The sequence below is a fragment of the Trachurus trachurus genome (genome assembly GCF_905171665.1).
Source record: "Trachurus trachurus genome assembly, chromosome: 7".
NCBI classification, from domain to species: domain Eukaryota; kingdom Metazoa; phylum Chordata; class Actinopteri; order Carangiformes; family Carangidae; genus Trachurus; species Trachurus trachurus.
Window position 1 is genome coordinate 20,021,542 of NC_139901.1, and position 13,335 is coordinate 20,034,876.

The 13,335-nt window shown below is 40.2% G+C and overlaps 1 protein-coding gene across 1 annotated transcript; it reads left to right on the forward strand.

Annotated features, from left to right (window-relative positions):
• Positions 1 to 3,805: 3,805 nt before the first annotated feature.
• Positions 3,806 to 7,125, forward strand: hoxc13a (homeobox C13a; the record flags this gene model as incomplete). Its single annotated transcript, XM_083975068.1, has 2 exons — positions 3,806 to 4,469; positions 6,869 to 7,125. The coding sequence occupies 2 exons, from the start codon at positions 3,806 to 3,808 to the stop codon at positions 7,123 to 7,125; spliced, it is 921 nt and encodes a 306-aa protein (XP_083831194.1).
• Between the last annotated feature and the right edge of the window lie 6,210 nt (positions 7,126 to 13,335).

The following is a 13,335-nucleotide window of genomic DNA, read 5'->3' on the forward strand; positions in this document are numbered from 1 at the left end:
GGCTGGTTGTCAAGATTCTGATAGCTGGGGCTAGTTCCTAAAAAAAAAAAGTGCAAAAAGCGCAGTGGAAATATTTCTCTCATCATGGCGGATTGTTTTGACGCACTTTAAGATTTTTTTCTGATGAAATGCGACGAATATATGTAAGAAAAAAGTACCTGCATTTGAATTCCACCAGACTGCAGACTAGAGACGTAGGTACACAGAAATAACCGACTACCAAGTTGAAGTTTACATTGATGCACGAAAACTGTCACAGCAGCACTTTTTATTTTATTTTATATTGATGTAAACGTCTGTGCCGACAGCGTTGTTGCAGTGGCGACCATATTAAAGTTTTAGCATGTTACCTGTCAGTACGCGAGTTTAATTTTGTTTTTGAAGGGGTTAAATAATATTGTAGAAATGGAAATCTACACTCTATTATTGATCTACACTTGTGCCTGTCGCCTAAAGCCATTTTTCTGGGACCTGTGATATAATCTATAATGACTAAATGAACATTTAAACCCAGCTAATTAATTCCTGTTTACTTTTCTCTTTGTAAGCTAATTAGATCTACAAATTTACACACAGACAATATATCCAACCTATAATCAACAGCATCTCCGCCTCATAAAGTAAAACTTAAAGGTGTTTGATGGGTGCGAAAATATCCACCTTTCATATCAATTAGCGGTTCCAAAAAAAGTCAATTTCAGTGGAGGAGTATTTTGTTTCTTAAGATCACATTGATATTTGGGTGGCAACAGCAAATATGAACGTGAAACTTGAGTAGCTATGCTTGAACTTTAAACCACTGATTTAATTCTTCATTAGTCCACCTGTGCGTCCACAACCTGCCAGACGTCACTGAAAGATAATAACAACAAAACATTACCTACAAATGTTGGTATCTCTTGGACTGCATTGTGCGTTATTTATGCAGGGCGTGGTAGACCTATGGTTACAGAATGGTCGCTCGCATGTTTGTAGCGTAAGGCTGTAGAGCTGCTGTGTAAGTGTCAGCCTCACAATATTTGTTATGCTGGAAATGCGCCAGACACACAATGATTTAATATTAAGATAATGTGTCTTCTCTCAGTACAAGTGTATGTTCATTTGGCCTATGTTAGTTCCTGTAAAAGTTAAAAAGAGTAAGTACTTTATCTTTGAATTCTGTATTTGCCACTTTATGAAAGATGTTTATTATTTTTCTTTTTCCTGAAACATGAATTATAAGAATATAAAAATAATCTAGATATTATTTTTTTAGTTGAGGAGAAAACCACAAGCTGGTTTAAAGCGTGATTTGTGGTTATTGCAACATAAAATGTAACATAATAAAATCTGCATCTTTTTATTTTCTAAATTTTTACAACTGTAACTATTATGTGTGAGACTTTGCCGCCCATTACAACCGCGCTACATCATCCGTATATTCCTCAGGGCGAAACTATTGCCATAGTCAGCAAACATTTGGAGATAATGTGGAACTAAGATGAGCTGAAAACAAAATCCACTCAACTAATAATAACATGCTCTCTTTTGTAAATCGCAAAAAAACAGCTCATCTCCTTAAGTCTGAGCTTACATGGAAAATATGTTCGTTTGGAAATAGTCGGTTTCCTGTTGCGCAAAAGAAATCTGTCAGATTCCTGGTCCTTTAAAATAAAACACTTGGGATTATTTGGGCTTCTCTCCCTCTCTTCACACAGCAAATATTTTAGAGTGAGGGTCTCTAAATAACAGCTAGTTTGCATGCATACTCTAGTGTGAAGTTCATTCTTGTCTGTCTAGACTCTGATTACGACCCTGTTTGTCTGCGTTTTTTTTACCTTGACCTTGGACTTCCGTGCAGCTGCCGTTTGGATGAGCCCTTCGTAGCTGTAATTTCCTTGAGACAAAAGAACTATAGCCTCTGCCCGAGGAAGGACAGGGGACTTAGCTTCCTCACTTACAAATACACAAAGGTGGTCTGATTATTCCCAGGGAAGCTCAGAAGTGCAAAAATGTTGATTAACTAGGCTCCCCTCGTGCATGGGGCAGCTCGTGGCTTGCTCAGTGACTCATGGGGCTGGCATCACAAAAAGCATGTTTTGTGGATACTTCGTTGGTCTACCCCATCGGTTATATTCCACACTGAAAAAATAGCCAATTTTGAAATAACTATCATCCCATAAGTGTTTTAAACTGGTGCTTAAAAGGAGAGGAATAGAGAATCTCGCAAGTGCTGTGATGCAGGGCCGGGTCACGAGATGAATTAGAGTAATTTAGTATTTTTGAAAATCCACTGTCCGGTCCTTCAAATAAGAGGACGCGAGTGAAACAGTGGAGCCAAGATTTCCAGAGAGGAAAAGCTACGCATCTCTGCCATGCTGTCTAATTAAATAAAGTCCACAGTCCTGCTGAAAGCGGCCCTTGTTCTGATTTTCGCCTGGAAGCGTCAGCATCCACTTGTATGGTATGACTGAACAACCCATACACAACATCACATGAAGTCGTTTAATGGTTATTTTAATTGTCACGTTAGGGTTTAAAAAGCTTTTTGGGCCTAACTGAGAATATTAGGATGGAGCATATCTGTGCCCAAACATGTTGCGGAATGTGTTTATATTAAATTGCTTGAGGTAATTATTCACCGTAGGTTATTAATGTAATTATTAATTCATGTTAAATACAGCCTATACACTTTGTAGTGAAATGTAATGCGCACAGATGATATCTTACCTGGTGGGGCTATCACCTTGTCCTGTGGCTCTCACTGCAGAGCTAAAACGACTCTCAACTTTGCAAATACTGAAACTCCTAGTTCTGCATTTCACACACACTCACACACGGATACACACACCCAAAGATAATATGTATCTTTTTACCTGAGTGGCCTAAATTAAAAACTAACCACATCATGCCAAAAAGTTCTCATATGCTCTATTTAGCTTCCACGCTATCAACACCTGAAAGGCAACATTATTAGTGAACATGGTTATCATGTCCTGCTGAAAAGTAACACTCCACTACCAGGCTTAGTCACAGCATCTCAGCATATTAATAGGTGACCCAGTGGAAGTTAGATACGGTTTAAAGGAGATGCGCCCTACAAAAAAGGAGTGTTGATAAGATTGGACTGTTTACAAATCTGTATTTGCAGAGACAACACTGTATTTTCCATTTTATATGATGGATATTAAATTGACTACAGACCAGGGATTACAGATTAAATCGTTTTTTGTTTATTACTACACTACATGTAATAATCAAACATACCGCCTCCACCCAGCAGTAAACAAGACACACACACACTCTCTCTCTCTCACACAGAGACTCACACACACGCAAGTTTTCGCTGCAGCGCTTCAGAAAACAAGTTGAGAGATAAATTGAAGAGAGTTCATTAGAAATATGTATTTTTTAAATTTTATTTCCCATGTAGGCTACCAACTGTGACATGTATCATAGCCGATTATATTCTCTGTCAGTCCTCGGAGTCGGCCAAATTTCACAGGTTGTTTTCGTTTGCCACAATCTTGAAAGTATCCAAACTCCCCTTTAAGAGTGCGGGTCTAGGTGATTTAAGCCAATGATATGACTCGGTATTCTGCAGGAAAAAACTGTGACATATGAGGCAGTGGGTCTTTAAAGGGCTGCTCTGCTCCAACTCACAAGCCCAATCTCATAGGACTTGTTAGCGTATCACGTGCCAGATTCTTAATGAAGTGGACACACGAGGGCCTTGTGTGCGCATGCGCTTGGTGTAAAATGTAGTTGGAAATGAGGTGTCCGTCTTGGAGTAGTCGACTTTTAAAAAGCATCGGCAGCCCCTGATATGACGACTTCGCTGGTTCTGCATCCACGCTGGGCGGACACCTTGATGTACGTTTATGAAAAAAGCCCGAATGAAAACAACCAGAATAAAAGCCAAACAATGGAGGGACTGAGCGGTAATTGCCCTGCGACCCACTGCAGGGACCTGATGTCGCACCCCGCGCTAGGACGACATTCTGGCACCATAGCGACCCACCAGGGCTCCGTCTACTCGGATATTTCCTCCCCAGACACCGGCCGGCAGTGTCCCGCTCCCCAAACATCATCGAGTGCATCTTTGAGCTACGGTTATCCCTTTGGAAACCCATATTACGGCTGTAGATTATCTCATTCGCACAACGTGAACTTGCAGCAGAAGCCTTGCTCATACCATCCCGCAGAAAAATATGCCGAGCCCAGCACAGCGCTGCCTACCGAAGAACTGTCTTCCAGGGCGAAAGAGTTTGCCTTCTACCCGAGTTTCGCCAGCTCTTATCAGGCTGTCCCAGGATACCTCGACGTGTCGGTGGTGCCTAGTATCAGTGCCCATCCTGAACCGCGGCACGACGCGTTGATCCCCATGGAGGGCTACCAGCACTGGGCTCTCTCCAATGGCTGGGATGGGCAGGTGTACTGCTCCAAAGAGCAAACGCAGTCAACTCATCTTTGGAAATCACCCTTCCCAGGTATGGAAAAATTCATTTTCATTTTTTAAAGTAGTTATCAACAGGCTTGAATTCATGTTAGTTCAGCGACTCATAGGTTTTTGATGCCTATGTCATCACATTCAGAAAACTATTTTAATACAGGCTCTTAAGATATTTTTTCTGTCCTAAGATGTTATTGCTTTGTATCTGGATTTTATTGTCTTAAAGTGTCAATATCAACTCGTCAGGAAGTCAGGGAAACACTAAATGTGCGGAATAAACAGTCGACTGTCAATCCCCATGTCAGTTATGAAATGTTCTTTATGTACTCTAGGATCATAGGCAGCCATATTCTTCAGTTTAACACTAAACAAACGGTCATGCATTTTCTTAGTACTGTGCATAAAAATGACAATCATAAATGTGAGTTCAAGGAGTTTTCAGCTGCAAGGCATTTTAACGGTTAATATAAGTTCAGCAACGGAACATTTGCTGTCTGCAGTTATTTAGGTTTTTTCTCTCTCTTTGAAGTCATATGACGAGTTTCAGTCACGTAGAATAGAAAGGAACACCAACGCAAACCTTTGCCCTCTGTTTGACTATATAGTGATTAAGCTAGCCTACTGTGTTTGGATTCTATACCTATAAATCTCTGCGTCCACAGATGTGTTCAGTCTTTTGCATATCAGGATTCATTTCTCAAACATTTGTCTTGCACACGGACCCCGGCTTCATATTACACAACCTGTTCACAACCATTTATCAGTTCACTGTATATAATTCAGGCTCGCCTTTAGCTTTACTTACTATCACACAACATGCATGATATCTGATAATGGACACTGGGGCCCAACCAGTATGCAGTTTACAGAGTGTTTACTAGATTGCTTCTTTTACCGCAAGGGTTTATTATCTTTGTGCAATCTGTAAGTATTTTAATTTCATGGATGTGAATGTTCTCAGATCTCGTCTGAACTTCCCACACAACATTTGCCCCCCTTTATATTGAAAATACACATGAGCAAGCCACGCAAGCACGGGCACGCAGTCAAATGCGCGCGCACACATGCGCAAAAACACAAGCGCGCGATTTCCATGTCTTCCATCTACCTCCACAGGCATATATAGGCTATACTCAAACTGGCGCACACAGTCACATAACTAATTTGCTTTAAAATGGAGCTACACCTACAAAAACAATGAAGGGTGTCCTTAATTGGTTCATATAAAGGAGTATGTGATGCATAGAAGTGTAGCATGATGAAGATAGCGGGAATATCCTTTGGCTTGAATTACGAAAACACAGTCTTCTATACACACAATTTCTGGAGAAACATTCTCAACCACTGACTGTAAAATGACACGGGGGTAAAAAGGCTTCATGTCTCACAGCTTGCCACTATTTCTCAAGGTATTGCCATACTTGTCCTGTCATGTTTCTCATTGGCTGTCTTGCTCTCAGCTCCAGCCTTGGCGGAGAGGTGTAATCCAGTACTCTGCTTACCTGAACAAATAGGATGAGGTATCCCCTGCCATAAGGTTTTGTGGGTTTTAAAAGATTTACAAAGATCACACATGAAAACATAGTGTAAAAATTAAGAAAAATCAGTCAATAGTTTAAAAAAAATTCAGAACGTTTACGTAAATAACGTGTGACACAATTTATCGCCTTTCAGAAGTTTAAGTTCTTATTTGTTATCAGTTTAGTTACTAGATTTCTGCGCTTTGTAATCAGCGCCATCAGACTGTTGCTTCCACACTGAGACTTCTAGTATAGTTTATACTTACATCTCCCCCGCACTTTAATTAAACAGAGGCCATCTACCAGAGATTTATCTAAGATACCATTAACAAGGTTTGTTGTATAGTTTATAGTTTAGTAGATAAGCAACCAACAGATTAAGTATTGACAAGCGCGAAGGGGGAAAAAGATCAGTGGCACTGGAAATAATGAACAGTTGCAGTGGCTGTAACTGGATAGTGACTGTTAATCTGCAGATATAAACATCACATCCATCGCAGTGTAGCCTAGTGGCCCTACATTGGTTCACTCGTTCCTACATGTCAGGTGCAGTACACCTGAGATCTTGACTGCATCAACATTTCTGTCGCGTACCCCCCATCCCCCACCCCCTCTCTATCCACACACACAGGCGCTCTCTCTCTCCCTCTCTCTCACACACACGCACATCCACCCCCCCACAGGGAGAGAGAGAATTGCGCAAATTCAGAATTTAATTGGGTTATTTGACATTTTTATTTATTTCTTATTTATCAATCTGCTGAAGTCAGTGTTTAACCTCGAGCATTTCTCAGTCTACTCCAGGGGCAGACTGGTCCTGACAGCTGCAGTGCTGCTTGATTTTGTTAAGTGAAACATTGCGATGATTCTGTGCACATCCTTATATTTTCCTGTGATTTCCTCTTTTTTCTCACAGATGTCGTGCCATTGCAGCCTGAGGTCAGCAGTTACCGTCGTGGGCGTAAAAAGCGGGTCCCTTACACCAAGATTCAGCTGAAGGAGCTGGAGAAAGAGTATGCAGCCAGCAAATTCATCACCAAAGACAAGAGAAGGCGCATCTCGGCCGGCACCAACCTCTCAGAGCGTCAAGTCACCATCTGGTTCCAAAACCGGCGAGTCAAGGAGAAGAAATTTGTCAGTAAATCCAAGAACAATCACATGCACACCACTTGATAAGATCAACGACCTCCTTCAAACTGCAACTCATACCTTCCAAAAACATCACGCCATATGTTTACCTCTTGCATCGAAAATCGTGGCTGAAAAACATTTTTGGCTGAGTGTTTTTTAATTTAAGTTCCACCATCTCCATCGACCATGCCACCACGCCCCCTGTTTTCAAGTTAGAGAGGATGCTCTAAAAACTGTGAAAATATTGAAAATTCACTTCGCATTTGTTTTATATGAATGTACATATATAAATATATAATATTTAAAACGATATCTGTATTTCAAAGACAAGTATTGCGTGTTTTTCTGTTCTTTGTTTTTTTTTTCCAAGCCAAATCTCAAAAGGACTGATGACATTTCTAAGACTTGCAACTGGCAGATCAAAACAGAGGAGACGCTTCGTTTGGTGTCATTTATAGAAAGAAATTTGCCATATGGACAAGAATTGTTATGGCTAAATGACACGTTGAACTTGAGACTTACGCAGCGTCAACAAAAAAGCTCACAGGGAGGACTTTCGGGAGAAAGAATCCTCTTTTTTGAGGTTTCCTCTGAATTTCAAAAGCTATGTTCCTCTGTGTGGGGCATGTTCTATTAAGCCTGGGGTAAAACAAAGGCTGCTATGTTGTTAATCTGTATAGTGCAATGCCTTTTATTATTTAATTCATATTATCTAGTATGGCAGAACTGTAAACTGGAATATCCCAAAACCTGTATGTTTTCCTTAATCGGTGAAGGATTCTGTCATGCAACTGGAATGATTGTAAACCATTAAAAGTCAGTGAGTATTACACATAAATGCACAATCGTTTTACTTTGTTTTGTCTTTGTTAGTGTAGCATTGGAGCTGATGACACGCCTTGTACGGAGCCTGTAATTTCTACTTTCGTGCAGTATGTGAACTTTATTGTGCTGTTGAATTACGTACTGGTAACGTGTTTCATAAATAAATGATGATTATGAAAATGTTCAGATATTCAAGTCAATCAGCCATCATCCTTGCAGCATTTCCATTCGTTTCAAATTACACTGCTGTTATTAAGCAGCAAAAGCTCTCACCACTGTCGCCTTGCAATTTCAGTTTGAGTCTATAACATCAGCAGCGGATGGACGAGTGAAGGTTTGATGTCGCAAAGTGCTTGATTAAGACTTACTATTGGACATGCTGGAGTCTTGTTAATGGCAACAGGGGATGATACAGTGATTATGCATGTTTAGTGGGCAGCAGCGCTGATACTTATCTGACACTTGCAAACAAAATGAATCATGGTGTCTGTTTTCAGATAGAAGTGCTTCGGCCTGCAGAATCTGATATTTCAAATGGATCCGTATAGAAAAACATATTTCGCGGGTTAGGGAGAGATACTCGCTATGACCAAATCTGTCCCACTTTGCCCTTGAACTGATCGCATTTTAATCAGAATTATTACCAAAGAGATATTTGGCTCCCGGTTACTTGGCAGAAGCACAGCAAACGCGCCAATCAAGGGATTTGTGCCTCAGACGTCACCAGAACATTTACCGGTTCACCACAGGATATTGTTGTCAGTCCTGTATTCCACAGGTATTGATAAGTTGTTTGACAGTATGAACCTTAAAAAGCCGCACCCTATGACAACGCAATGAACATTTTTCTTTCTCCCAAGCCGTTCAGTGCATCTACAAGTTTTTGCTCATATTTAACTCGCCATACCTTCTATAAGACATCAGCAACACATACAGTATATGGATTAGAAAGGTGAATCATGCTTGCGTAAATGTATGATACATTTGCAATAATGATGCGACATGCAGCCACATGCGTATTTTTGGTTGATCCTGCTAACACTTGTGTGTCAGCATGGTAAAAAAGCACAGGTGACTTTTGCATTGAACTTGAGAAATCATTCGTCAGCCAATGATTTTGCTTTTCTAAACATACATGAATAGTGACTATCCGCGTGCGCGCACACACAGGATCACGTCTATAAAGTTTTGTTCACAAATAATGCCAATTCACATATTTAGTATGGCTACTCCGTGTGTGCATACAGGACGTTTTCCCCCCCTATGCAGACACTGTTTTTCCCCCTTACGTATATAGGCCTTAATCTCTCCAAAGTTAGACTGCTTCAGTTGCAGTTATGAAAAATGATAATTTTGAAAATTAAAGTTTTAGATAGGCTACATTTGGTTTCCTCTAATGTTTGTATTTATTTATTTATTTAAGTCTGTCTAACTCTGTAATTTCAGTTTAAAATCTGAATAAATCTTGGCATGTATTAATTTTCAAATGAATATAAATAAGGTTTCATTTTTTTCTTTTGTAAAATTAATTGACGTCGAAGGCCTTAAGTATTAGATAATTCGGGTTTCGTCTCTGTTCTCAAAGCCAAGCTGAAATAGCAGTTATTGTGCGACGTTTGCTTTTTTGTTTTTTGTTTTTTTTGTTTCAACTTCTCTGTAGGCGAGTCATTGGCTGGACTGTGTCACTTTTTCCAGCTTCTTCAGATCTCTTGGAGGTGGTTGATTACAATCCAAGCCGTCACACTTCAACTTTTTGTTTGTCTGGTTCCTGGATTTTCAATCCGTGTGGAAAGTTCTGGGTCTCCAGATTTACCCTTGACCATGACTATGCAGTCACTTTGACCTTGACATCACGGCAGATTGTGAATAATAAATAGGGGGCCGGACACCAATGCTGGCGGTTTGTTTGTAGGCAAACAAGGTGTTATTTCCCTGTCTAGACAGCCGGACTTAATGACATGCCATAAATACATAAAAAGGGGAAGTGCACCGATATCCTCTGACCTGCATTTCTGACCATCACTCAGAGCTTTGCATTAACATTTGGGCTCTATTCTTTTGTGTTTTGCAGAAGTCCTGTAAAAGCAGTTGTTCTGGGCCATGCCTCTGGAACTACCAATAGTTTCATGCACTCATCATGAGGTGTGTGTTATTGACCACGAAGGACAGGTAGGACTTTTGACGTCTCACACCAACACCAGTAATCCGCAGCAAGCAGCCATACTGTCTACACAGCGAGAGGAAATAATAATACGACGTCGCCCACAGTATAGCGTTTAAAGGTATGGCCATTTTCTTCCTACTATGGCAGTAGGCCTACATGGACATTGCTTTAGGACTTTTTAGCTGACGACAAAGGCTGTGCATTAGACAGCCCAAACTAACGTGAAATATGAGGAATAACACGCATTCACAGGCGGATTAGTAGCTGCCTCATTTTTTTTAAAGTGACTGTTTTCCTCCAAGTGAATGTCGCGCAGCGGCGATGGAAGAGAAAACTGCTTTAGATAGAAGTATTTTAACTCCAAACGCCTGCGTGATCTTCTGATATTTTCGCACATTATAACACAAATGTTAAATTTGTCAAAGTTGTGCAGTAGCACATTAAATGTGTGAGAGAAGATTTGCCACCTAACAATGCTAATCTCGACCAGCATAATATGATGAGACCGATAGAATATGAAAATAATTTTCAAACGTTGGTGTATTTCAACAGGCCAATTTTGTTTGTGAAATTACATTAGTATTTAATTTTACTTTAAGAAAGAATACAAAATATAATTCACACAAGATTTACGGGAATATTCACGTACATATATTCCTAATAGATGTATGTCCAAATATTAAATATTAAAATCTGAAAGTATGTTCCGTTTGCCCTGCACTGCAATAGTCTATTCCTTAAGGCTTTTTGTTTTGTTGTTGCTTGCCATAGCCTACTTCTATTACTACTACTACTACTCACCTTTAGTAAACAAATCGGCTGCATATCCGTGAATAACATTTCCTGTGCCGAACAAAGGCAAAGCCAGAATAAGATAATTTAACCAGATAGCATCTCTTCAACTATTTTCTGACTCTTGACACCTTGATTAGCCTCTTATTTAACTTGCAAACATATGATGTAGGAAAAGTTGCATAGCCTTTGGTTGTGTGTGGAGGCGTCAAAGCAGCAGGCCTCTGTCAGCCAGAGAGACATGAGACAGGGGGCTGATAACCTCTGGTGGTGACCAGAGGAAAATATCAGGAAGTGCTGCAGCTGTGTGTTTAGGGTTATTTTAGTTCAGTTAATTTGCTCTTTTTCGCTGTCACGCTGTCAGTTTAGGGTTGACTCTTTTTTTCACTGCGTTTGACAATACGCCATTCATGAAATATCGAGTTGACAGTCCTTATTATTTCAGTGCAAAGTTTAATCCAGCTGTGAATTATAAAGGGCCGCTTATTGTGGATGGGACAGCAAATACACACAAGTTATAACTGAAGCCATGTCTCTGCTAACCGTCCTCAGCTGTTTTGTGATTATATTAATTTTTACATTAATGCATTGAAGACATATTTTTTATGATTTTAATATGTCTACTGTTGGGGTATATATCCGACAGTCAGGAAGTCACATGTCAGGGCAGTTTAAGACAAGACAAATAACCAGGGTTTCGATGTTCAGTTGTTTTATTTATTTTTCTTTCTTTTACATTTTGGCACACGTGGCGTTAACAACACCTTGAACACACTTGAACGCACAGTTATTTGAAAAATTGCGTTGTGGTATAGCGCTTTAGAATAAAATTCAAACTAGCTGAAGACAAGAGCCAGGTTTGGTTTGAAAAGTCATAATTTATTGATCGTGAATGCATGTGAGGCTACAGTTAATGAGCAGTGTGAGCATTTGATTTTCTTGATTATATATCTCTGTCACACACACACACACACACACACACACACACACACACACACACACACACACACACACACACACACACGGACATATGGGATAAAATTTGCAGGTTCAGCACTGGAAATTAAATCGGGAAAATATCAAATTAAATCAATTAATGAACAAAGCTGAATATTTTCAATTGTAAGCATTTTAGGCTGGTTTAACTCCTCTCATTATAACTTAATACAAAGTGACGGTCAAGTTCAAATGTTTGTATCCATAGAGTGACGCTGTAAGTCCTCACCATAGTTTCTGGTCTGCGATGTTTAATTAGCGCAGACTTCGTCAGACTGGTGGACTATAAATGTGTGTTGTACCCTATTTTTTTATTGATAAGTTAGAATATTGTAATATTAGTGGTATTTTTCAGATTCGTATGAGTTCTTAACTTTTAAGTAAAATCATAAATACTCACTCCTCGGGTTTGTGCGCATGCATTAAGTTATTTATGTAGCAAAACCGCATTAAATATCGTTTGTTGAAGTAAACAAATGACGAAGATCAGCCAAACCATTCAGCTAAAACATTAGCACTTTAGTGGGTTCTTTAGGCTTCCCTTGGTGGTTTGTTTTCCTTGAAGGAAGCTTTAAAAGGGTTGCACAAGGCTATAACTGTGGCAACCTGCCTGCAGAGAATCAAAGAGAGAAAAAGGGAAGAAAAGCCCTTTGTTTAGGCTATTGCCCTGTCTGGACAGGACCAGTGGATTCCAGGAGGGTAATTTCAATATCGAGCAGACAGTGTACTAGACAGTGACCTTGACAGTGCTATATGCTTACTTTACCAAGTTCTTTTTTTAACAGAAGAGATTCGTTTTTTTGCTAAACGAGAGCACAAGGCCTGTAGCTCACGGTCAGATATGACATCATCGCTGAGCTAAAGATGCACTGAACAGACGAGCAGTTGTTTGAATGAGAAATGCGGATCAGAGTGAGTCGTGGATCGGAGGCGTGGAGAGACGAGGCAAGGAGGCGCAACACATGGCCTCTTTTCTCCGAGGTAAAGTGGCGACTTAAGCCTACACTTTACTCACTCATTATGGCAACTGTTGTAATAACACGTGAAGCCGTGACGTGATAGCCAGACACCCCAATGTTCCTCATAAGACTGTGGCACAAGATATTATATTGGATTGATGTTGTGCTGCATTGCGAGACTGACTAACTAGATACTAGAATGTGCAGTGATAGGAGAAGCAATGAGTCCAGGGGACAGAATGAAACCGCAACGGAACTCTAGGAGCTTCTCCAGTTCAAACATTTGATATATTTCTTTCTATTTAGGGCTGGAGCAAGGCCTGGGGCCTTTGGGTTAGATAGGATACATGGTCACAAGTGACGGACACAGCTATCAAATATTGCCTGACTTGCACGTCGCCCCCAAACCAATGTTTAAGTGAATGCTAATGTTCTCACATAACACTTCATTGGCAAATTTGTGGCACGCAACTAACACACCATTCAGCACGCATGTGCAAACTGTCGTAACCCTGC